General features: G+C 34.7%; 1 protein-coding gene across 1 annotated transcript; it reads right to left on the bottom strand.

Moving 5' to 3' along the window:
* Positions 1-1671: 1671 nt before the first annotated feature.
* Positions 1672-21393, bottom strand: LOC134848147 (suppressor of tumorigenicity 7 protein homolog). The gene is made up of 10 exons (XM_063865507.1): positions 21338-21393; positions 21190-21269; positions 20760-20961; positions 19586-19844; positions 6646-6797; positions 6073-6279; positions 5740-5812; positions 4236-4489; positions 3378-3610; positions 1672-2300 (listed from the first exon to the last, which is right to left on the bottom strand). Exons 1-10 carry the CDS (start codon positions 21375-21377, stop codon positions 2208-2210), a joined length of 1593 nt encoding a protein of 530 aa, XP_063721577.1. The 5' UTR covers positions 21378-21393; the 3' UTR covers positions 1672-2207.
* Between the last annotated feature and the right edge of the window lie 5285 nt (positions 21394-26678).

Genomic DNA, 26678 nt, shown 5'->3' on the forward strand with positions numbered 1-26678 from the left:
TTAATGTAATAGTGTATCTGATTGTTAAGTGAAATAAATTCTTCTTCTTCTTCTTCTTCAGTTTTTTTGTAATTTTTTCTGCTTAAAGAGTTTCTATTAAGGTATTTTTGGCTTTGAAGCCGCTTGGTTAATTTTCTTTCGAGGCTAGTTTTACATTATCTTGTTTTGACATGTTTTAGTCAAAACTAGTCTTATTAATTTTGATTGAATTTTTCATAATTTTCGAATTTTTGACGATTTTTTTGTTCTGTATCGCAGGTTGTACGAAGCTCAGCTTGGCATCTGTGTCTCAGTTTAAGTTAATAGCGTCAAAAAAGTTGCAACAACAAAGTGTGCAAAATTCCATGATTTTTCAAAACATGACAACACATACATCCAAAAATGTTTGTAAACTCCTACGTTCGAGATGAAAAAAGAAATTCAGCTTGAAGCTTTGGAATTTTGTTCACGGTTTATGTTTTCAACGCTTTAGATGCAACTAACTTAATTTGAGAAAGTAAGGTAAGCCAATTTTTGGATATTTGTCATTTTCTAACTCTTGTCATGTTTTGGCATATTGTATTCTCAGTTATCAGGCTTTTGAATATGCATTTAACACAGAGTCGAATGAGAAAAGTTCACAAAATACCTCGAAACATAAAACTTGGTACTTTGAAGTCTCACTTTCCTCTATCTGCACGATGCCGATCTGAAAATGAACTAACACCAGTCACCAACTGAGCAGCTACAGATGGTAATAAATTATCATTATTATGCAGCAAAAGAGCCACCAAATTCAAGTAAAACTATAACTAAGTGCGAATTGAACAGCAGAACTGTTGATAACGAGTCTAAAGTCTTTTTATCTATGCCACCGTCGCATGAAAAAAGGCTAACATAAGCCAACAATAAAGATGAGAACAGATGCTATTAAAATGCCAATGCTATAGATCGTGATAAAGACAGAAATTCCATTAAAGGAACATTTCTATTTACAAGTCAGGTTGAGAAAAAAGTAGATTAATTCTATCACAATAGCGCTTGTGTAAACAAACATAGCCAACATACAGCTAAGGAACGCAAGTAAACAGAGAAATGACACCAAATGCAACCAACTTTTTTTAAAATCAAACTACGAATTTCAAAAAAAATGGATGCCCTTGAAGCCATTTGAATTTCTGGAACAATTTATAATGGGCTTTTCAAATAAATTTAACCCAATTTGAGAAAACTGGATCCATGGGTAAAGTTTTATTTCGCTGGGAAATCTGATAATTTAATTTCGTTTTCGAAAGTAAAATTCGCTCACGTTTTTTGTGACCTTAACATTTTTCCTGTCCTTTTAACGAAGGAAATGAAAAAAAAAACTTTCAAAAATCTCAAGTCAAACAGAAAAAAAATTGAGCGTAAAATTTTAAGACTTTTTCCTGAAAAAAAATCACCAAGACCTATATAATAGTACTCACTACCATCATTTCTTTTAAAATGGATCTCTAAAAGCTAATTAACTCTTAGCATTTCTTCTAAAATGTGCGTCTTTGGTTGAAATTAAAAGTGTTGATCTTGTTACACAATCCAATCCAATCCACCTCGTGTAAAATTCGATTTAAGCATAAAAATTGTTGTGCGTTTCAACGTTGACGTCGCCCAGATGATATTCCAATTCTTATGTTGAAAACTACTGAAAAGACGGCAAACTAAACGGCTCAAATTCAGTTACAATAACATCACACCAGCTAACTTATCATCCACAATATCAGCAACAACTTTTCACTAACGACAAAATTGAAACTAGCACAGCTCAGCAGAGTAATAAAGGGAGGAGCAGGCCAGCACAACAGTCACATTGCATCTATTTTCACTATTATTATTAGTTATATCATTACCAAATATTATAACAAATTCAACTATTTGTATATTAAATCTGCAGTGGATTTTGATGGAATTTTGAGATAGAACAGTTTTATCAGCAGTTTTCAAATTGAATATTAGAGACAAAGAACTGAGTCTTTGCAGTTTCAAACTTTTTAAACCCTCTTCAATGAACAGTTGGGATTGCAAAATATAGATTCCATTCCGTTGCCACTTTGGTTTCCCATTTTAGGTGTCTGACATTGAGAGTAAATTGTGTTGTAGTTTTGAATTGTGTCTTGTGGTCTGTCGGTGTTGTGTAATAAGGAGAGAGAGAGATGGGGAAAGGGGGAGATTGAGATAATGAAATGATGAAGTCAGACCATTTTGAATTGCAGAAGAGAGGTGGGGAAGAATGGCTCCAACTTCATTGCCATGTAAGAGAAAGGAGAAGCGATTGCTGAGAAGAACTAAAACACAGCAGCTTCTTTCAACACAATGCAAACCATATTAGTTAATCGTCTTGTCAAAAAAAGTCCGATCTATTCCAAAACAGAAAAACTGGAATATAGAAGCAACGCTGAACTTCAAAGTTTTCACCTTCAAAACAAACAACCTAATACTACGGGAGTCGAAACTAGGCAAAATTTATTAAGTAAAATTTATAATTTATCGACAAAAAAATCGGATGTCGTAAATAGCATGCACGCGAGTCTAGTGGCGTTCAGGGGCAGTGATGTCACCTTATTATCTATTCAACCACCAGCGGATTTAGGGGTGCGGTCCCCCTCCCCTCAAGGAGTCGACTCCCTGCGACACCATGGGTCCCCCCATAGCACTATTTTGAGATATTCATTTTTGGCTGACTGACCCTAAAATTTTCTAAAGGCGCCTAATTTTAAGGGAGGGGGGGGGGTCAAAGCGCGCACCAAAAAACGCGATTTTGTGGTCAAAATTTCCCAAAAACTGCCTGCAAACGCCTTTTATCAAAATTTGCCTGTGACGCAGAAATTTTGGTCAAAATGGGGTCTTTATAGTGATTTGGGAGAGCTCAGAAAATCAATTTTGTCGATCTAAAAAAAAAGGTCGACAAAACTTTTTGAAAAGATTTTTGAAAATCCCCTCTCCTCGAAAAAATCCTAGATCCGCCCCTGTTTTAACGTTTCACAAGTTCCAAAAACACTTCTATATCATTGTCTGTCCTATAATTTAGAAACGAAAATATTTGGATAATTTTTCAGGGTAGGATCTAGGAGTTTCTCGAACATTAGAGTCGGCTTCGTAAATCAACAGAAATACGGTGCCAATTCGGTTGTACTTGATCAGTTAACTTGCAAGCGCTAGAATCTAAATTTTCTGATACAAAAGACTGAGTTTCTGCAGAGTGCAAAATAAAGGCTTGAGATGAATAGCACTGGATTAATATATATGACTCCTCAAAGTAGCATCGGCTACGGAGAAATGGCTGACATCCCCCTCCCCCTCCCCCACAAGGAGTCCTGCATTGCGTAGGACCGGGGTTAAAAAGTATACGATGTATGACTCACTACTGATGCTGCGGCGCCCATGTTCTGTGGGTACTGGTGGGTTAGGAATGCGAGTGCAGCTGTAATGGTGCACAGAGCAGCCGTGAACACGATGAAGAAGGGCAGCTCCTTCTTCGGGTACACTGACAGAGGGTGAAAGTGGGGCAACAGCTCCCTGTCTGCCGTCTCTGTGCACGAGGGGTACGGGTAGAACAGATGGCCCTTCTCCAGTGGGTAGGGGATCATACGAAACGCTAACCAAACAAGCATGTCATATTCTACTGTCATCGTTACGTAATTGTTTTTTCTTGATAATCGTTACGGAATTATTTTTGCATTTGTAGCAAAAAAAATTGTTAGGTTCTGAAGAAAGGGGCCATCAAACTCACTTGCCCAGTTCTCTCTGTGCTTCGTATTCAACTATTTAAAGAAGATCTACCTTCTACTGCAAGCTGATGGATACTACTCAATGTTTTTATCCTCAAATTTTGGGGTCCATGATTCAGATCTGAATAGTGAGCATATCTAGTTTTGGGGTGTTCCATGTCAATTTTAACTATCCTATTGCTTACACAACTATCCTTTAAACGTGATTTTTCTGAAAATTCAACTACCATAATTACATCAACAGTAGTGACTCTAACTTGTCTACCACGTGATGTATAATGAGTTACGAAAAGATACATAGTCCCATTGCACAAAAAAAATCATGGACAGAATACATGCACGTTTAATTGCAAAGGCACTAACTTCCCTCTCCCCTTGTCCCTCCCACAAGCAGTAAAAAGATTAGATGTGATTTCATAAGTGACTTTAGCGCAAAAAACAAGGATAGCTCAGATGTATAGAAGTTATATTAAACAAAGTAGTGTTACTCACTTCCCTCCCACGTGCAGTGCAGTAGATTGAGTGCGCCCTCCACTCTCTTCCAGTGTCTGAGGTGGAAGAAGGCGTAAGCTATGGCCTCGGAGTCCCCCCTCTTCAGAATGTGTTCGGGGGGCAGGATGAGGGGCTTCGTCTCCAGAAGATACTTGGGCACGTGGGGGTTGAACTCCACTGCTCTGTGAATGGCGTCTACTGCCTGCAGCTCGCTCTGGTTCAGACCACGCTTCGAAGCTACTTCAGGAGAAAACCTGCAAAACACATCGCAATCTACTCAATATAACATAAAACATGAATAAGTACTAACAAACAGTAGATACTAGTTCTATTCAAGACTGGGCGACAATTCGTAACCGGCGACTATTCATAAAAACTCATTGTTAAGTAGCGAACATTGGCAAGCTCTACGTAGCGTACAACCGGCACGAGTGGTATTGAGTGCATTAGCCGTGTTTGCCGCTTAACCTACTGCTGCCAAATGTCGTCTGTTAAGAATTGCCGCCTCACGACTCATTAAAGTAATAGAATCTTTTGTTCGCAAATACAAACACTGACAGTTGGAAAAGAGTAATGAACGCAACGAAACTGAAAAAAAACTGACTCGTTTTTTGAAAAACCTTCAAATTTTGAATTTCGAAGAAAAAAATAGATGGCGTTAAAGCTCTTTGAATTTGTAGAACAATTTATGATGGACACTTTTTTGTTATAACAAACCCAATTTGAGAAAACTGGACCAATAAGCAAAACGTATATTTCGCTGGGAAATCTGATAATTAATTTCCAATTTCGAAATTAAAAGTCGATCACGTTTTTCGTGACCTTAAAACTTATGCTGTTCGATAGTGGAGTTTGCTTTCCTTTTAACAAAGAAAATGAACGGAACTTTTAAAAAACCACAAGTCGAACTGCGAAAAATCAAAATTGAACAAATTTTAAGACTTTTTCCTAAAAGAAAACAAATCAGCAAGACCTATACAAGAGTAGTTACTACGTTCATTACTCTAAAAAGATACTTTGGAATTTAATCACATTCAATTGTTCTTCCAAAACTTGTTGAGCTGCGGCAATAAAGACAGAAGTTCCGCATAACTTGAAAATTTTGTTGCAATAAATAAATCTACACACAAAAAGCTTTTAAAAACAAACAATTTCCCTGTTCTTCAATTAGAAATAACCAAAAACAAATAATTGCATATAGTTCTTAAACAGGGGCACAACAGCGGTTCGCCGTGATGAGCTGTACAGCTCTTGTTTTGGTCCTTTCCCCCGTGGATAAATGATCTTAATTATAGAAATAGCTAGCTTGTTCTAGTTTTGAAATTAACCATAAAGAAACTACCAAGAATCCACCCCAATATATAAAACCGTTCATCACGAGCCAATTAAGTACCTATTAACAAATTTCCCTCCCCTCGATAGGGGAGTATATGATAAATGAGATGTAAAATATTTCTGGGATCAGATCACATAAAATAGACACAGAATGTTCTTTTCTACTCACTTGTCTGCGACCTGTCTAGATTTAAGTAATGCTGACGTATAACAGATTGTGGCTGACTTCGGCAACGAGATGTCTAAAACAACCAAATTTTTCTTAACTTTGCAGCTTAGTCATAATTCCTTATCCAGAAAAATTGAGTGAAAATTTCGTGAGTCAAACCGCACAGCGAGTCAGACTTGTTTGTAAAGGAATATTCATGTTCACGGCAGTTTCAAAAACTTTTGAGCTGCTTGAAAAATTGTTAATTTTATCAGTCCGACAAAATAAAATGCTCCAAATATTCTGAATAAAAACATCAACTCCTGATAATTAAACAAACGCATTTAAATTTACCGTCGTATTTTGTGAGTATACTAAGACAGTCGCCGTAGTTATTGAGCTCTAGTAGACAGTCTATGTAGTTCTCGTGTATGTTCAGGATACTCGTGTGTTCCTTCATCAGATCCTTGAACACTTTGGCCGCTTCCTTCGTCTTGCCTAGTTTTCTAGCACACATGCCCAGCCGTCTCTTAATGTACACCAACACATTCAAGTCTCTTCCTAAAAATTACACAAAAACTTAACTCGGATCTTATTGTCATTTCCTCCCCTGTGGTACCTTGTAAAGAATTACCCCCCCCCCCCCTATCAAGAAAGAATTAAACTGTTCAGCCTTTACGATTTTTGTACCATGTAACGAATTGGCCCCCTATTGAATTGGTCCAACTCTATCAAAAAAATTATATTGTTCATCAATCATCATAATAACCAAACCAATTTTTCAAAGGAATGTGACGTTGATCTGAAAACACGAATCAGACTAAGATTCTACTAGGTCCAATTAATAACAAAAAACTATTTCAGCACCAGTTCCATTGTGAATTCATATTCTTCATACTTCTGTTTAAAATTGAAATCTGCACTAACTGTTGATTGCTTCGTACTCGGGTGTGTGCGCGTATATACTAGATTTCTTGAAGTTCTGTTCTGCATTGATGTGTGCTTCTTTGAATAACTTCTCCGCATCCAGAATAGTACACGCTTCCTCTTCCGCTAGTAAAATCTGTGCTGTAACGCAGCTGAAATACAAATGATCAAAATAAACAAGGCTGAGTGTATATCAAAATTGTTCATATCAAATGTGTGTACAAAGATCAAACTAACCAATTTGATCTAATTTTCCTTCAAGCGGATTTTTGTCTATTTTTTCTCATTTCTCTACGTAAATTTCACAAATTGGCTAAATAAATGCTTTTTAAGTGTCAATGAAGGTAATGAAAGCATTTTTATATGTCGCGTTCTTTTTTTTGCTCGAAAAAATGTTCAGAAGTTTTTTTTTCACGCAAAAAATGATCTTTTGCGGTTTGACTACAGGATTGGCTATCACAATGGGCTTTGAATTCAATACAATTGACATAGGAAGACAAATTACGCCCACTTACAAAAAGCCGAAATAGTACGAGGAAAATCTGAACGAGTTTTAACTTAGAAAGTGGAGCTCTCAGTGCAATAAAAAGATTACTTATTGATCCAGTTTTCTTAGATGATATTTGTTCTTGAAATTCAAAAAAATTTTTGACTGAAATTGTTTCTTGTTGAACCTCGAAAGTTAACGTTTGTTTTTTCAAAAAATAATTCAGTATTTTTCTTTTTTTTTGCGTTCATTTTCATTTTTCCTACTGTTAGTTGGCTATGTTTTAAATGTCGTTTAATATATTTTCATGCAACAATTCACATTGATACGACACTCAATCAGGCAGTAAAATTGATCCAATTTTGTAATTGCACTGTTGAGATCAAGTGTTTTTAATCGAGAACGATACTTTTTCCCGTAAACAATTTTTCATACAAATCTGTGAGACATTGATTTTGCTTCATTATTGAACTTAAGTTCTTCCAGGCTCCTTACTATTTTGCTCTTCGGTTGCTTTTTCACCATATGGTTTGAAAGTTATGGTTCATTAAAAACGCAAAATCAATTTTTTAAAAGATTTTTTTTTCGCTTAAATAAGCTCTATCATACTTATTCGAAAGGTTGCCTTTGTACCCTGAGTTCGAATCTCGACGGGATTTTTTTTTTCAATTGCATTAAATTGAAAAAAAAAATTCGGGAAAACTGAATTGTCAGGCTTTCGTTTCTTTGCTCATATTTTTTTGGCTTATTTCTTCCATTACGAATTTTTCCAGCATAAATTAGTTACGGGTTGATGATTTACTTTGGTAATTTGTAAATTTGCTTGCACTAACTAAGTAAATTTTCGTTTTTTCGCTTAAAAGCTTTATTCGGCATAAATAGTTTCGGCTTATGTTTCTCGGATCTTAAAAACGATTTTGTGTCGTTTAAAAGCAAAAATTTGATTATTATTTTAGGCAAAAAAATACAAGAGGGTTGTGGTGTAAAAGTTTCAAGTTTGCAATTTTGATAAAATGACAATTATTTCTGATGTCACTCTGGTACGCAACTCAGCCTTGCTGTATAATTGATTCACTTTTGTAAATACACTCATAAGAACAAGTGTCGTGTAATCGGGAACGGGACTTATTTTTATATAAAGTAAACAGCTTTTCTTAAAAACCTCCAAGAAAATGAACTTGCCTTTTTATTGAACCCTTGTTGAAACAAGCGTTAGCTTTCAAGATTCAACAAAAAATAAATTCAGTCTAAAAACTTTTTGAATTTCAAGAATAAATATCATCTGAGAAAACTGGATCAATAAGTAATTTTTTATTGCACTGAGAGCTCCACTTTCGAAGTCAAAACTCGTTCAGATTTTTCCGTGCTATTTCCGCTTTTGTAATGGGGCGTAATTTGTCTTCCTATATCAATTGTATTGAACTCAAAACGAAATCATATCGCTGAAAGCCCATTGTGAGTAAGAAACCGCAAAAGATCAATTTTGGTAGTCAAACCGCAAAAGATCAATTTTGGCGTGAAAAAAAATTCTGAAGATTTCTCATTAAAAATGCCTTCACTACGTTCATTGACACTTAAAAAGCAATTATTTATCCAATTTGAGAAATTTCCGCGGAGAAATGACAAAAAATAGACAAAAACCCGCTTGAAGGAAAATCAGATCAAATTGATTAGTTTGATCTGTCTTATATAATATCCTTCTTTCTCAGTAATTTCGACCTCAATCTGTGATAAAAACTTTAAGTTTTCCTTTTTCATTATTTTTTCTCCATTTACAATGAGCAGATCTAAAGATCTACAGTGCTGATTTAAATTAACCGGACAAAACTCGTTAAACTTGAAATTTAAAACGCATTTTTCTCAAATTGGGTTGAATTTAAGAGAAAACGTATGAAGACAAAATTTGCTTAAAATTTTAGCAGAATTAATATGATGTAATTTGTTTTGCAAATTTGGGGTCCAAAGTTTTACCCCAAAACTGGTTGATTTTGGCTTTTCTAAGTTTACCATATGGTTTGGAAGTTATGGTTCATTAAAAACGCAAAATCAATTTTTTAAAAGATTTTTTTTTCGCTTAAATAAGCTCTATCATACTTATTAGAAAGGTTGCCTTTGTACCCTGAGTTCGAATCTCGACGGGATTTTTTTTTCAATTGCATTAAATTGAAAAAAAAAATTCGGGAAAACTGAATTGTCAGGCTTTCGTTTCTTTGCTCATATTTTTTTGGCTTATTTCTTCCATTAAGAATTTTTCCAGCATAAATTAGTTACGGGTTGATGATTTACTTTGGTAATTTGTAAATTTGCTTGCACTAACTAAGTAAATTTTCGTTTTTTCGCTTAAAAGCTTTATTCGGCATAAATAGTTTCGGCTTATGTTTCTCGGATCTTAAAAACGATTTTGTGTCGTTTAAAAGCAAAAATTTGATTATTATTTTAGGCAAAAAAATACAAGAGGGTTGTGGTGTAAAAGTTTCAAGTTTGCAATTTTGATAAAATGACAATTATTTCTGATGTCACTCTGGTACGCAACTCAGCCTTGCTGTATAATTGATTCACTTTTGTAAATACACTCATAAGAACAAGTGTCGTGTAATCGGGAACGGGACTTATTTTTATATAAAGTAAACAGCTTTTCTTAAAAACCTCCAAGAAAATGAACTTGCCTTTTTATTGAACCCTTGTTGAAACAAGCGTTAGCTTTCAAGATTCAACAAAAAATAAATTCAGTCTAAAAACTTTTTGAATTTCAAGAATAAATATCATCTGAGAAAACTGGATCAATAAGTAATTTTTTATTGCACTGAGAGCTCCACTTTCGAAGTCAAAACTCGTTCAGATTTTTCCGTGCTATTTCCGCTTTTGTAATGGGGCGTAATTTGTCTTCCTATATCAATTGTATTGAACTCAAAACGAAATCATATCGCTGAAAGCCCATTGTGAGTAAGAAACCGCAAAAGATCAATTTTGGTAGTCAAACCGCAAAAGATCAATTTTGGCGTGAAAAAAAATTCTGAAGATTTCTCATTAAAAATGCCTTCACTACGTTCATTGACACTTAAAAAGCAATTATTTATCCAATTTGAGAAATTTCCGCGGAGAAATGACAAAAAATAGACAAAAACCCGCTTGAAGGAAAATCAGATCAAATTGATTAGTTTGATCTGTCTTATATAATATCCTTCTTTCTCAGTAATTTCGACCTCAATCTGTGATAAAAACTTTAAGTTTTCCTTTTTCATTATTTTTTCTCCATTTACAATGAGCAGATCTAAAGATCTACAGTGCTGATTTAAATTAACCGGACAAAACTCGTTAAACTTGAAATTTAAAACGCATTTTTCTCAAATTGGGTTGAATTTAAGAGAAAACGTATGAAGACAAAATTCGCTTAAAATTTTAGCAGAATTAATATGATGTAATTTGTTTTGCAAATTTGGGGTCCAAAGTTTTACCCCAAAACTGGTTGATTTTGGCTTTTCTAAGTTTACCATATGGTTTGGAAGTTATGGTTCATTAAAAACGCAAAATCAATTTTTTAAAAGATTTTTTTTTCGCTTAAATAAGCTCTATCATACTTATTAGAAAGGTTGCCTTTGTACCCTGAGTTCGAATCTCGACGGGATTTTTTTTTTCAATTGCATTAAATTGAAAAAAAAAATTCGGGAAAACTGAATTGTCAGGCTTTCGTTTCTTTGCTCATATTTTTTTGGCTTATTTCTTCCATTACGAATTTTTCCAGCATAAATTAGTTACGGGTTGATGATTTACTTTGGTAATTTGTAAATTTGCTTGCACTAACTAAGTAAATTTTCGTTTTTTCGCTTAAAAGCTTTATTCGGCATAAATAGTTTCGGCTTATGTTTCTCGGATCTTAAAAACGATTTTGTGTCGTTTAAAAGCAAAAATTTGATTATTATTTTAGGCAAAAAAATACAAGAGGGTTGTGGTGTAAAAGTTTCAAGTTTGCAATTTTGATAAAATGACAATTATTTCTGATGTCACTCTGGTACGCAACTCAGCCTTGCTGTATAATTGATTCACTTTTGTAAATACACTCATAAGAACAAGTGTCGTGTAATCGGGAACGGGACTTATTTTTATATAAAGTAAACAGCTTTTCTTAAAAACCTCCAAGAAAATGAACTTGCCTTTTTATTGAACCCTTGTTGAAACAAGCGTTAGCTTTCAAGATTCAACAAAAAATAAATTCAGTCTAAAAACTTTTTGAATTTCAAGAATAAATATCATCTGAGAAAACTGGATCAATAAGTAATTTTTTATTGCACTGAGAGCTCCACTTTCGAAGTCAAAACTCGTTCAGATTTTTCCGTGCTATTTCCGCTTTTGTAATGGGGCGTAATTTGTCTTCCTATATCAATTGTATTGAACTCAAAACGAAATCATATCGCTGAAAGCCCATTGTGAGTAAGAAACCGCAAAAGATCAATTTTGGTAGTCAAACCGCAAAAGATCAATTTTGGCGTGAAAAAAAATTCTGAAGATTTCTCATTAAAAATGCCTTCACTACGTTCATTGACACTTAAAAAGCAATTATTTATCCAATTTGAGAAATTTCCGCGGAGAAATGACAAAAAATAGACAAAAACCCGCTTGAAGGAAAATCAGATCAAATTGATTAGTTTGATCTGTCTTATATAATATCCTTCTTTCTCAGTAATTTCGACCTCAATCTGTGATAAAAACTTTAAGTTTTCCTTTTTCATTATTTTTTCTCCATTTACAATGAGCAGATCTAAAGATCTACAGTGCTGATTTAAATTAACCGGACAAAACTCGTTAAACTTGAAATTTAAAACGCATTTTTCTCAAATTGGGTTGAATTTAAGAGAAAACGTATGAAGACAAAATTTGCTTAAAATTTTAGCAGAATTAATATGATGTAATTTGTTTTGCAAATTTGGGGTCCAAAGTTTTACCCCAAAACTGGTTGATTTTGGCTTTTCTAAGTTTACCATATGGTTTGGAAGTTATGGTTCATTAAAAACGCAAAATCAATTTTTTAAAAGATTTTTTTTTCGCTTAAATAAGCTCTATCATACTTATTAGAAAGGTTGCCTTTGTACCCTGAGTTCGAATCTCGACGGGATTTTTTTTTTCAATTGCATTAAATTGAAAAAAAAAATTCGGGAAAACTGAATTGTCAGGCTTTCGTTTCTTTGCTCATATTTTTTTGGCTTATTTCTTCCATTACGAATTTTTCCAGCATAAATTAGTTACGGGTTGATGATTTACTTTGGTAATTTGTAAATTTGCTTGCACTAACTAAGTAATTTTCGTTTTTTCGCTTAAAAGCTTTATTCGGCATAAATAGTTTCGGCTTATGTTTCTCGGATCTTAAAAACGATTTTGTGTCGTTTAAAAGCAAAAATTTGATTATTATTTTAGGCAAAAAAATACAAGAGGGTTGTGGTGTAAAAGTTTCAAGTTTGCACTTTTGATAAAATGACAATTATTTCTGATGTCACTCTGGTACGCAACTCAGCCTTGCTGTATAATTGATTCACTTTTGTAAATACACTCATAAGAACAAGTGTCGTGTAATCGGGAACGGGACTTATTTTTATATAAAGTAAACAGCTTTTCTTAAAAACCTCCAAGAAAATGAACTTGCCTTTTTATTGAACCCTTGTTGAAACAAGCGTTAGCTTTCAAGATTCAACAAAAAATAAATTCAGTCTAAAAACTTTTTGAATTTCAAGAATAAATATCATCTGAAAAAACTGGATCAATAAGTAATTTTTTATTGCACTGAGAGCTCCACTTTCGAAGTTAAAACTCGTTCAGATTTTTCCGTGCTATTTCCGCTTTTGTAATGGGGCGTAATTTGTCTTCCTATATCAATTGTATTGAACTCAAAACGAAATCATATCGCTGAAAGCCCATTGTGAGTAAGAAACCGCAAAAGATCAATTTTGGTAGTCAAACCGCAAAAGATCAATTTTGGCGTGAAAAAAAATTCTGAAGATTTCTCATTAAAAATGCCTTCACTACGTTCATTGACACTTAAAAAGCAATTATTTATCCAATTTGAGAAATTTCCGCGGAGAAATGACAAAAAATAGACAAAAACCCGCTTGAAGGAAAATCAGATCAAATTGATTAGTTTGATCTGTCTTATATAATATCCTTCTTTCTCAGTAATTTCGACCTCAATCTGTGATAAAAACTTTAAGTTTTCCTTTTTCATTATTTTTTCTCCATTTACAATGAGCAGATCTAAAGATCTACAGTGCTGATTTAAATTAACCGGACAAAACTCGTTAAACTTGAAATTTAAAACGCATTTTTCTCAAATTGGGTTGAATTTAAGAGAAAACGTATGAAGACAAAATTTGCTTAAAATTTTAGCAGAATTAATATGATGTAATTTGTTTTGCAAATTTGGGGTCCAAAGTTTTACCCCAAAACTGGTTCATTTTGGCTTTTCTAAGTTTACCATATGGTTTGGAATTTATGGTTCATTAAAAACGCAAAATCAATTTTTTAAAAGATTTTTTTTTCGCTTAAATAAGCTCTATCATACTTATTCGAAAGGTTGGCTTTGTACCCTGAGTTCGAATCTCTACGGGATTTTTTTTTCAATTGCATTAAATTGAGAAAAAAAATTCGGGAAAACTGAATTGTCAGGCTTTCGTTTATTTGCTCATATTTTTTTGGCTTATTTCTTCCATTACGAATTTTTCCAGCATAAATTAGTTACGGGTTGATGATTTACTTTGGTAATTTGTAAATTTGCTTGCACTAACTAAGTAAATTTTCGTTTTTTCGCTTAAAAGCTTTATTCGGCATAAATAGTTTCGGCTTATGTTTCTCGGATCTTAAAAACGATTTTGTGTCGTTTAAAAGCAAAAATTTGATTATTATTTTAGGCAAAAAAATACAAGAGGGTTGTGGTGTAAAAGTTTCAAGTTTGCAATTTTGATAGAATGACAATTATTTCTGATGTCACTTTGATACGCAACTCAGCCTTGCTGTATAATTGATTCACTTTTGTAAATACACTCATAAGAACAAGTGTCGTGTAATAGGGAACGGGACTTATTTTTATATAAAGTAAACAGCTTTTCTTAAAAACCTCCAAGAAAATGAACTTGCCTTTTTATTGAACCTTTGTTGAAACAAGCGTTAACTTTGAAGGTTCAACAAAAAATAATTTCAGTATAAAAACTTTTTGAATTTCAAGAATAAATATCATCTGAGAAAACTGGATCAATAAGTAATTTTTTATTGCATTGAGAGCTCCACTTTCGAAGTTAAAACTCGTTGAGATTTTTCCGTGCTATTTCCGCTTTTGTAAAGGGGGGGTAATTTGTCTTCCTATATCAATTGTATTGAACTCAAAACGAAATCATATCGCTGAAAGCCCATTGTGAGTAAGAAACCGCAAAAGATCAATTTTGGTAGTCAAACCGCAAAAGATCAATTTTGGCGTGAAAAAAAATTCTGAAGATTTCTCATTAAAAAGGCCTTCACTATGTTCATTGACACTTAAAAAGCAATTATCTATCAAATTTGAGAAATTTCCGCGGAGAAATGACAAAAAATAGACAAAAACCCGCTTGAAGGAAAATTAGATCAAATTGATTAGTTTAATCTGTCTTATATAATAACCTTCTTTCTCAGTAATTTCGACCTCAATCTGTGATAAAAACTTTTAGTTTTCCTTTTTCATTATTTTTTCTCCATTTACAATGAGCAGATCTAAAGATCTACAGTGCTGATTTAAATTAACCGGACAAAACGCGTTAAACTTGAAATTAAAAACGCATTTTTCTCAAATTGAGTTGAGTTTAAGAGAAAACGTATGAAGACAAAATTTGCTTAAAATTTTAGCAGAATTAATATGATGTAATTTGTTTTGCAAATTTGGGGTCCAAAATTTTACCCCAAAACTGGTTCATTTTGGCTTTTCTTAGTTTATAAAAAATTACGCCAAAAATACCCAGTCGATCACACCCATAACTATATCAAAGTGAGCCCCTTACGTAGCCCAACAAACTTTAAGAAGGGTATATTCTTCAAAACATTTTATAAGTTAATTTATTTTGTTTGATAGACAAAAAAGATCGTTTTTACTATATAAAATACCAACTATTTATTCAAAAACAATTTTAAACGGTTTCAATTTGTTTTGGAGAATATACCCTTCTTAAAGTTTGTTGGGCTACGCAAAGGGCTCACTTTGATATAACTATGGCTGTGATCGACTGGTTATTTTTGATTAACTAAGAAAAGCCAAAATGACCCATTTTTGGGGTAAAATTTTGGACCCGAAACTCGCAAAACAAATTACACCATATTAATTCTGCTAAAATTTTAAGCAAATTTTGTCTTCATAGGTTTTCTCCTAAACTCAACCCAATTTGAGAAAAATGCGTTTTATATTTCAAATTTTTTTTTCATATCATGTTTTAAATTGCAAATTTAACGCGTTTTGTCCGGTTAATTTAAATCAGCACTGTAGTATAACACAACGATACTTTAACAGTGCGTTTTTGTTTTTGTAAAATGGTAGCCGAAATTCTATAACAATTTTTCCACAACATCTCCAATTTCCCCGACTTCATGAAATTTTCTTCAAAATAAGAATAGTAAATGTTCGATCACTAAAAACAATATTGTCATACATTTTGCGAACTAACCCAGTTTACGAAAATTGGTTCCACACTGGTATACTTTTTCTGCAACTTAAAATTAAAAAGTAAAACAGAAACTAAGAAAATGTTGGCAACTAAAAAAACTGCATCATACTTTACATTTATGCAAAAAAATTCAAGGTATTTGAAAAGAAGGCACAATCACGCAACTCTAATCAACTTCTGATTCATAAAAGTCCATCTGACACCACTTATGATTCATAACCGTCCATTTGACAAACTCACTGGCGAAGCTCTTATTTGAATCAATTTTTCTTCTAATTTTTGCAATCAGATATAATCATGATTTCAAACAACTTGATTATGACCAGTGTAGAATCAATTTGAGACAAGATTAAACTCATTGCTTTTTTGTAAATAAGCACGCACAATAAAAAGAAAATATGTATTTCAAAAAATCAATAAAATCATCTAAAAAAATTTCGCATTTCTGAGAACTAAAACGTTACAAAATAACATGAGCGGAATTATCAATTTAAGTACACCACTTACGATACAACACAAACATAGCATGAGAAATTAGAAATAAAAATTGAGACGAAAGCTGCAAAGTCGATTTTTTTTTTGAAAATGTCAAGAAATGCTAGATCTACCAACTGTTTCATATCTTTGTCTCAAATAAAATGCAGCAACATATCCGACTATAGCAGAAACCCATTGAGCCAAAAAAAAAACATTTAAAAGACTCTTATGCATAGGAAACTTGTTTCGCTCATCCAACGATGAAATATGATGCCACTAAGCCCCGATTAGGTATAAAACGAAAAAAAAATTTTCAAGTCGAGCATACAAAAAACAACGAAATTATAACGAACCAGAGCTGGTTAAATTGATTCCATTATTTTTTTTAAAAAAAAGAAAAAAAAACGGGTATTTGAAATGCAAACATGCTCAAAATATGTCAGTTGGTTGACGAAATTGCCGATTTGAGAAAATGATTAAGTGATTTTGTTCGACAATTGCGAGCACAATCTTTGCATAAGCAATATTTCGGCGCACATTAATAGACAGCATAAAAAATTTCAAAGTATAACAAAGTCCGCAAAAAATGTTGTCACTCAATTACCACTACAAATGGTGCTTTAGAAAAAGCATTCAGGAACTTAGAAAAAAGCTGGTCCTTCAAAAAGATTCCGTGCTATGGGACCTAAGCAGACAAAAAAACAGACGGACAATAGTCCGAAAAGTAGAAAAATTTGTTTGAAAAAAAAACAGGCCCCGGTCGAATCACAAGCCTTTATAGCCGCGAGCCGGTGTGTTATCTCTTTGACAGATGTGCCGGATTATTGATCGATTTTGAATATATTATGAAGCAAAATGAAACACCTGCGAAATTTTGCGAAAATTTTGCCGTGTTGTAGCAACTAAGCTGACAAAAAATAGGCAGACACGCAATAGGCTGACGAGTTAATGCAACTCACAGTTTAAAAAAAGACAAGTTCTTAGCCGGTTTCAAACCACTGATATTTGTTGTCCCAGAAACAGACCACAAGATAAATTAAAATTGAAAAAGAAAGCCTGAACAACGGGATTTGTTTCAAAATCTAGAACAACATTAATCGCTAAGCATGGCCGGTACTGAAAACCCGCTAAGTGAAAAAAGCTCAAATCATTAAGAGAATAGGTAAAAATTTGAAGCCATAGCCAACAATTTGTTGAAAAAGGCCAATAAATTCAAAGACACTGAAAAAAACTTTTACAACATATATTAGTTTTGCTTTTTATAAGGATATTGCAAGCAAGTGCTAGAACTTTTAAACATTAAAGCTTTGTTCACAGAATTCCTTTTAACTTTTTTTATCAGAAAAAAAACGAAAAGCTGACTCTTTTTTTTCATCAAATTTACGAACATGCTTGGGCCGACAAAAAAATTAGTTACCGGGCTAACGTTTGTATGCTTATTTTTTATCGACAAAATTTTCACAGCATAAATTTTTCTTCTGATTTGAGCAAATTTTGCTTATATGAAAGCCATTTTGATTTGATTCTGTAATAACGCGGGTAATAGAGTTCCAAAAAAATTTGTTCAAATTGAGAAACTTTGCTCGCTCAGATTTAAACTGTGTGCATGATATGATGACGCTCGCTAGTCGCAAACGTAGTAACACTTAAGACAGGTAACCGCGACTAAGCAATGTTCTTTGTGGAGCGGAGAGAAAGCAGAAAGACCACAACGATACCTAACAGCAGGCTGAAATTTGGCGTCGAGAAAGTGTGAGACGAGATCTTTGATGGAAACGGCGTTTCACTAAGCACCAGCGAAAGGCAGAGACATACTGGAGATCGGCGCGGTTCCTGGTATTTGAAAGTGTGGCAAACGAGCTAGTGTAGTTAACCTTCTCAGAAAGTTTATGAAACAACATCTGAGAGCAATTCTCGGTGAAAGCGATAGCACCAGTACTGTCAAGGAAAGTGGTTAGCGACGCCGTTTTTTTAGCCAGAGGAATCAAGAAAAACTGGAACTTGATGATCCGTGGAGAGATACATGTCGAGCCGTTTGTTCTTAATGGGAAGCAAAAGCAGACCAAGCATCATCGGTATCTGGAGAACCAAGCACGGCAGAGCGCATGAGCAACTGAGGTAGGTAGATAACTCAGAGAGCAAATAACTTTAGTAGCAGAAGCAAGTGCGCAAATCCCCGAAGAAAAATTACGGGCTTACTTGTCCAGCTTATTAAAAGGTTTGTTGGTAGTTGCGACTGAAAAAGAGGAATTCCCGAAGTGACCTCCAACAATTAGAACCTTTGGTGACTAATATGCCGTTCTGGCATACTGTTTTCACAAAATAATTTGAATGCCAAAGTTCAAAATGGTACAACTACACACGCAGCTGCTTTGATGAAGCTGAGGAAAATCGGAGGGTGCCCAGAGCTCGCACTTTCTGTGTCTGTTTTTAAGGACGAGAAGCTACATGGGTGCTCATAATAGCGAGAACTCTGAGTAACTTGTCCAAGTACACGCAGTTGAGCATGACACCTGCTAGTTCAGAACACCAGGAAGTGGATAAAATAAAGGAAAAAAGCAGCTAGCCTGGACAGACTTTTTCTTGCCAAAAAGCAGACTCGCGACAGAACAAAAATCCATTTTTAAAGTAACAAAGGCCGGTTCATAAATGTGGAGAAAAAGTCTGTCCTGATTTGATAAGGCTTGCTACTCGCAAACGTAGTGTTACTGAAGACAATTTTGGAATTAGAAAGTCTAGGAAAGAAAACTCAAGAAACTTTTTATAAGAAATGCGGCTTTTTGAATCAAGAAATTGAAATATTTAGATAACATAACTACTACTGACAATGTTTGAGCCTTTATGTTTTTTAAATAATTCAATTTCAAACATTGTCAGTAGTAGAAGGAAAACTGTCAAAAAATTTACCAAAATTGAGAAAAATGGATCAATATGTGAATTTTTTATTCCGCTAAGAATTCAAATCAAAATCCACTTTTGATTTAGAAATCGTTCACGTTTTCTCGGGCCATTTAAACTTAATCGAAAAGTAATTCGCGTTCCTTCTAGTAAGTGAAACTGAGCTGACTTCAAAAGAAATCGAAACACAAACCGCAAAAAAATAGACTTTCCTGAAAAACCGAAAAAATCAACTCGACCTATATAAAATTTTTCATAACTATCATTGAGACTTAATACAATAAAAAGACAATAGACGGTATTATCAGGAAGGACGGCATTCCAGCGATAAATTTCGAATGCTAGGTTGCCGGATAAAAAGCAGAGAAAATGGTATACAAGGGACAAACAATGTCCTAAATCTTCTGCTTACTCTGGCTGTTGCATGAGAGCGTCTTGGGCAGTTTTGATCCTCACATCCTGACTAACTTCACGCCACGCACTGTACATTAACTTATCTCCAGGTCTGCCATTACTCGATACATCGCTGTCACATGTGAAATATGTCTGATGGTCTTGCGCTGATAGATTCATGTCGTAGTACGTCAGGGGATCTCTTCCTGTGACCCACGTGTATCGATTGTACTCAGCTCCACGAAGTAAGTTCAGAGGGTTCCGCCACACTTTACACTCTGAAAGACAATTTTGTCAACTGGGAACTCAACCTAGCAAGCAATGTCGTTAAGATTTATATAATATATGGCAGATGAAACAGCGCATAATCAAAATACGCAGAGAATTAAGTTTCGAAGATTGAGTTTAACCATGTAAAAACAGAGCCAATCGAAGATTGGAGAAGAATATGAACGCAAGTAAACATAAAGACAGGCGAAGTTGCACTTCGCATACACAAGCAAAAATATGACCGATAACGCTACTGGGAAAAACTGAATGAGTAAAGCTTTAAGTCTAAAAAATTTCTTAGGTGACGCACGTCAGTTATGAGTCTACAAGATTGTTAAGTGACACAAGCCAAGTATGTCGCATTAGCAGTAACAGTCAATTTGAAAAGAAAAGAAATTTACCAACTAACAATCTTCAATTTATAGAGCAGTCTATGGAGCAGTAATAACAAGAAAAAATTAAATGTAATAAAAATAACATGAATTTTTTTTTAATTTGAGAGTTTTAGTGAAAATCATCCTCCCACACGCCATATTAAGTACAAAGTGATAAATTTCGCTCCCAGTAACAAATGAATAATGGCAAACAAGCTTTCTTCAACCAATTTGGAACGATTTTTATGATGGATCAAATATCAGCTTACTGAATCAACAGGTAAAAATTTTATTCCACTGAAATCTAAAAACTAAATTCCACTTTCGAAACTAGAAATCGTTCACGTTTTTTTGCGCATTTCCACGTTCGTATTTGGAGAGTGTTATTTTCGTGACTTTCAGCAGATGAATTTCAATTGAACTCAAAAAGTGCATTATACCTAAGAGCATCAATATTTTATGACTTTTACCTAAAAAAATCAGCAAGACCTATATAAGAGTCTTCACTACGTTCATTACTTTAAACACTTCCGAAACAATCTGGTTTACCTTGTAAAGCGGGAGCAGGTATTGCATTATTATTCCCTCCCCCTCCACCAAAACTGCTACCCTCTGCTTCTGATCCCGATCCTCCAGCCGCAGATTGGTCGTCTGGGACAACATCGCCGCCTAGCCACGGTGCCACATGAGTAAGCGACATCTGTTCGATGAATGAAGTCCCATATCGTTTGAAATACCACCACTCGAAAATCTGCCAGAAATTCATTAACATTCTCATTAACTTAGCTTGATATTTTCAGAAACAAAAAAAAAACTTTAATTTCATTTTACTTTAACACAATGCAATTTAGTGATACCTTAAACACTTTAAGGTAAGCAAACGTGCTCTAAGGATCCGCAGAAAATTATGCGCTACAAACAACTATCACATGTACATTTGCTCTTGCAAAAGAAATTACTTGAAAGATGGAATACTAACCAGAATGAGACCCGAAATCAATGATGAAGTTCCCGTGAGAGCGACATAGAATTTCGGGGTCAAAGTGTTTAAGAACATAGCTGAAAACAAATGTTTTTTCAACCTTTGCAAGTAATATCAAATAAAGCAAATTTGTATCAATACTCACCGAAGTTATGGCTGTCATAACTCTCGTCAATCGACGCCATATAAATCTACAACAAATTAAATGCCAGAACAACAATGTTAACAGCCAGTATAATCCTCAAGAAAACAGAAGCCTAATAAAATTAAATGAGAAGACTGCTCGTTAACGTGACCTGCCCACAAAACCTCGATTTCCCGTTTACGTCGGAAATCAATTTATCACTCTTTTTGTTACGTAAAATCCTTGATAGGAAATCCGAACAAACCAAAAAAGCACTACTGTTTGACCAAAAAATTGCTCAAGCTCAGCAAAAAATGGCAATGGGTTGGCATTACCTATTCAATGATAAATGTGTTCGAAACATTCTATGCCAGGGCCTTTCCAAATGTTATCGACGAAAAATTAAATGCAATTGGACAAAAAAGGTAAATTATAATAGGGGCCCTTCCGTTTTTTTTCTTTTTTTTTCCGTTTAGGTACAGTCGTGAACAAGCTGGATAGGGCACATACCAGCATTATATAAACACATCAATCAACAATAATGCAGAAATTAAGACAAGTCAGCATTTAATGCGTTGTCATTAAAGGTATTTACTTCAACCGTCCTCCCTCTATAATAGCACTAATTGAGTGGACTTTATTCATACTTCTAGGGAAAACAGAAAACAACAAGACTTCAAGGACACTTTGCCAAAAATTGTTTCAGTAGCAAAAACTCTTCAAAGTGAAAATTTGAATTTCTCCGATGCAGGAGCAGTTTTTGCCAAAACTCTGAAGTATTACAAAGAAAACGATTTCAAACAGTATTTGTCAATGGATGGTCATTGTCCATATGCCAATGCCAGTCTTCGAAACTGACAAAGAAAAACCTGAGAGCAGATGTTGAAGTCTTTTTAATTGAAAAAGACTTCAACACTTGTCATCTTCTTTTATTATTTTCACTTCCATATCTAGAAAATTCCAAGGATTTTGACTGGAATACGTGATGAAGGGACTCCTGACTGTGAATTCGGTTACTATGATACATTTGACTTTCTGATTAGCCTAGAAAAAATAAAAAGCAAATGAGAGACTGCCAATAATAATAATAATAATGAAGGATTTAGGATAAGTTCCAGGGGAATTGCTTCCCTGTCACTTTCAGTTTATTGAGTCTCATAGAAATTCAGTTTTGCAGTATTGATGCAGTTTGTGCAGTCGCAGCATAATCTCCAGGTGCAGGGGAGGTTTTCGTTGAATTTCGCAGTGAAGTAGCGCCAGTAGATAGTTGACAACTCTTCTTTGCATTGCGTTGATTTGATGACATCTTGGTTGAGATGTCTATTAAATATATTTGAAAGTGAACATGCTCGTTGCCAAAAATCAGATTCGCATTTTTTCAGTCGGAAGCATTTGCTGGTATAAAAGGGTATTGCGTGTGATCTTGTTATGCCTGTATCAATAATCTGTACATACTTCTCCCAATCAATGTCAGTTTTCGAGTTGATAATCCTAGCAAAAAGTAAAACTACATGCATTTCATGATATAAGGACAGTGGTAGTAAGTGAAGTCTTTGAAGACGCGATTTATATGAAAGGTTGCTTGTGCCTAAAATCCAGATACTTGCTCGATGTTGAACCTTCTCAATGAGCGCCAGTTCAGACTTAGATGGTTTCCAAAGAGACGATGCATAGCTGATTATTGGCACTACATATCCTCTGTATGCATTCTTCTTAGTGCTTATGGTCGAGCTATTGGCTAGGTTTCTTTTTAAAGAGAAGAAAGCTTTTAGCGATTTAGCGGATCTAGTTTTAGCGTGTTCCGTCCAAGATAGGTTGTTTGTGACTATAAGTCCGAGATCTTTCATAAGATTCGTTCCTGGTATATGAAGGATTGAAACTGCCGGCTATCACACCAGAAACCAGAGGCCAAAGAGACAGTAACTTATAATGAGGATTTTGCTTCAAGTTTTTAAAAATTCAGAAACTAGAGAAAAGATAAAAAGAAGTAACTATTTTGAACCAACGTATTTGCTACCAACTTCAAACTTGGTTGAACGTTTCTTCAGCTTGGCAAGTTTGCCTAAAATGACCATCAAAAAAATTTGCTTCCAATGAACCTGGAAATTGAGCCAATCGGTCATATTTGGAGGTTTGACCCTGGAAAACGTTTGGTCTTGATTTCGGGGTGAAATGCAATTTTTCAAAAATTCGAATTGAGCATGTCATGCTCAAGTTTCTCGCGACAACTGAAAAGACAAAAAAATAAGATGAGAAGATTCGAACTACAATCGCGGCAAAGCAGTACAAAAAAGGAGCGTGAAATTGCTATTCGCAATTTCACTGTGTAAATCGAAAGAGAGTAGAGCTGTCTCATTCCTAGAGAAAGAATAAGTCTTGACGAGAACAGACAAAGAATGTGACATTCGACCAGAATGGACAAAATGCAAATTCAAACTGATGGCCGCTGACCTTGAGAATTGGCAGTTTTAGTAGATTAGCGACGTTATTTGAACGATTAGGCAAACTGTGAAGGTCAGGATATTCTGGTAATTTGAGTTTTTAAAATTTTGAATGAAGACGTCAAATTTCCGAGAAACGACAAAATTGCCATTTTTGGAAGTAAACCAAAAAAGAAACACCACAACAACGATAGTTGCGCGAGAAACAACGACGAGAAATAGAAAATACGACAGAGTATTAGCAGAGACCGCTCCGAGTTGTATTGATTGTGTCGCTACAATCGTTACAAAGCCATTCTCACCAAGGGTGAAGGGTGGTGGAACCGTGAATTCAGCCTTCCGGAGAGGAAATAAAAGTGTAATTTCCCCGGATTCAGGAATCCGGAGGGGTCTTGAGACCTGAACTCAAACTATTTCAAACTAAATTTTAGCTTCCTGGTCATGCCCTGGATTGAATTTAATTACATCTGGATTCATTTTCAGATGATGAGAAGCTAGGAGTTGAGGCAAAGGGTTGATCCATTATCAATGTAGATGATGATTTTTATCTACTGAACAAAAATAAAAGTAATATGATAAGTAGTAGTAGCCCTGTTTTTAGGAGTAACCTCGTGGTCTGGGGATACTGAGACCCAGCCATGAGCTCACTAACTTTGCATGTAAGTAAGTTAATTTGAGCGTTCTGGTCGAAGCCGGAGAACAGTATTGTTTTTGTCGACCCGATGTTGAAAAGACCACCAAAAGATTTGGCTTTGGTAGAGACGGTAAAAAGCATGTAGAGCTTTGTTTAGACGCGGGCCAGTCGTTTCACAACCTTGCTTTATTTTCCGTCGATATGTACTTCCGGGCAATTTTTACAAGTCAATTCCGTCAAGATTTTAAATTTTGAGGCTTACATAGGCTTTTTCGCAAAATATATCAAGATTTCAAAATTTTGTTAAACAGAAACGAAATTTTATACAAAATTTTTAAAAACGTTAATTTTTTTTACGTTTCAAACTAGCTCATTTTAAGATAATTTGGTCTTATTTTTATCTGCTAAAATTATTTATAGGGGTTTTATATGTTGTGCTTTTTTCAGGAAGAATGAGTAACATTCCATCTACCAGTAGTTCTATTGTTGAAATTGGAACATCTGGTGGCACTAATGACCGATACGAACTCCGGGTAAATAAAAGGTCCAAACTGCCAATTCAGAAGATGTTTCTAGAGGATAACAAGAATGGACAGAAAACGGCTGTAAGCAAATGTTTAAAATATGATGTTCCCATAAATTGCACAAATGGTGGCACGATTGGGTTAAAAGTGTATGATGTGTCATGTACTGGAAGTAAAAGGTGACCAGATGTGCAGATGAAACGTCGCTTACTTTTGCCAAATAGACCAAAACATCTAAATGACCAAAACATCTAAGACCAAAACATCTCAAGGACTAGCAGCAGCTGCTGCAAAGTTGGTTTATGAGGACAAAATTCCTGTTTATATTGTCGCCAGTTCTGCTGTACTACGCGAAATGTTCAAAATATTCTATGACATAACGTTATCCCGGCATCCGATTGGCAACACAATGGTCACCGATCATCATCTAGCATTGCAAAACTCAAAATCAAAAGTTTCTAATAGAGATAAAGCGCAGTTGTTATGCATATCATTTGATAAATGGACATCAGCTGACTGGTCTAAGTTTGTCAGAGTTTATCTGTATTGTGGTGATAAATTATGTCAAGGTATAATTCGATACAAAGGCGTCTGTGGAGTGGAAGATATTTGCACCTTAATGAGAAATCATCTGAAATTATTTGATTTAATGCTCAGCGATATCTCCCTTTCAATTACACCGACGCGGTTCCGACGTGCAAAGTGCAGCCGAAATTTTTAATTGGATTAGGTTTCCTTGTCTAGCGCAAGTTGTAATATTGTGTTAAAAGTTTTCTTGTGACTATGAGTCAGATGAAGAAGATTTTGAGGATTTTGACAGTGAAGAAGATGATGTAATAGAAATGAGTTCTGGCTTCTTCAAAAATTGTATTGAACTGGCACTACTATGCTGAAAAATTAAGCTTACTTCCAGAATTTCACAAAAAAGCAGAACAATCTCCTCTGAAAACTGTAGTTGATAGTTCAACAAGATGAAATCCTGTGCATGATATTTTGAATTGATTTATTGAATTGAAGCAGCACTTACTATTCATGTTTACAGAAGAACTTGAAAATTTTGAGTGGAACAAAATTAAAGAGATCTGTGATACCTTGAAGTCGTTTAAAAAGCATCAGTGAAACTTCAGGCGGCTAATGCGGGCATTAACGAAGCAGTATCAGAAATTAAATTTCTTACATATCTGACCCGAACTCAACCGACTGTCAAGGATGCCATAAGACAAGTGCTTGAGAAATGGCTGGACAACAATTATGTTGTCAATGCAAAAAAAAACTCATGCGGTTTTTTTTGATCATGTTAAAGAACGTTTGATCAGTGAACCTCAGGGAGACTACCGTTTGTATGTTGCGGCAGAAGATCTTTCAGACAAGGAAATCGAAATTAGAATGGAATATGACCATTTTGACCTGAAGAAAAATCTGAAAAGTTTTCGGCCGACAAGTTGCAATTCTGAAAAGTTATTTTCGTTCAACCGAATTTCGAAGATTTTTGTCAATGTCGCATGGTTCCTGCTATTCACGCTTGGAATGTTTTTCTGAAGAAGAATCAACACCATCTGACACCGAGGTCATCGTTCATCACTCTTTGAAACAAGTGATTATATGTGCATTTTTGCAGTTCCTTGTTAAGCCTCTTTGGCAATTGCGCTACTATATATCGGCTGCAGTTTGTGCGTTTTTTTTCCTAATGAATTTACGTCTGGATGATGTTCACCGAAAAGAGCGTAAAAAATACAATTAGAGTGAAAAAATCAGGATGCAGT

The sequence above is a fragment of the Symsagittifera roscoffensis genome, chromosome 6, assembly GCF_963678635.1.
Source record: "Symsagittifera roscoffensis chromosome 6, txSymRosc1.1, whole genome shotgun sequence".
In the NCBI taxonomy this organism is placed as follows: Eukaryota; Metazoa; Xenacoelomorpha; order Acoela; family Convolutidae; genus Symsagittifera; species Symsagittifera roscoffensis.

Coding starts and splice junctions, on each gene's coding strand:
- LOC134848147 (XM_063865507.1), bottom strand. CDS start 21,377: ATGGCGTCGATTGACGAGAGTTATGACAGCCATAACTTCG. Junction 20,962..21,189: donor TGATTTCGGGTCTCATTCTG/GTTAGTATTCCA, acceptor AATTTCTGGCAG/ATTTTCGAGTGGTGGTATTT. Junction 6,798..19,585: donor GCTCTCATGCAACAGCCAGA/GTAAGCAGAAGA, acceptor TTTGTATTTCAG/CTGCGTTACAGCACAGATTT.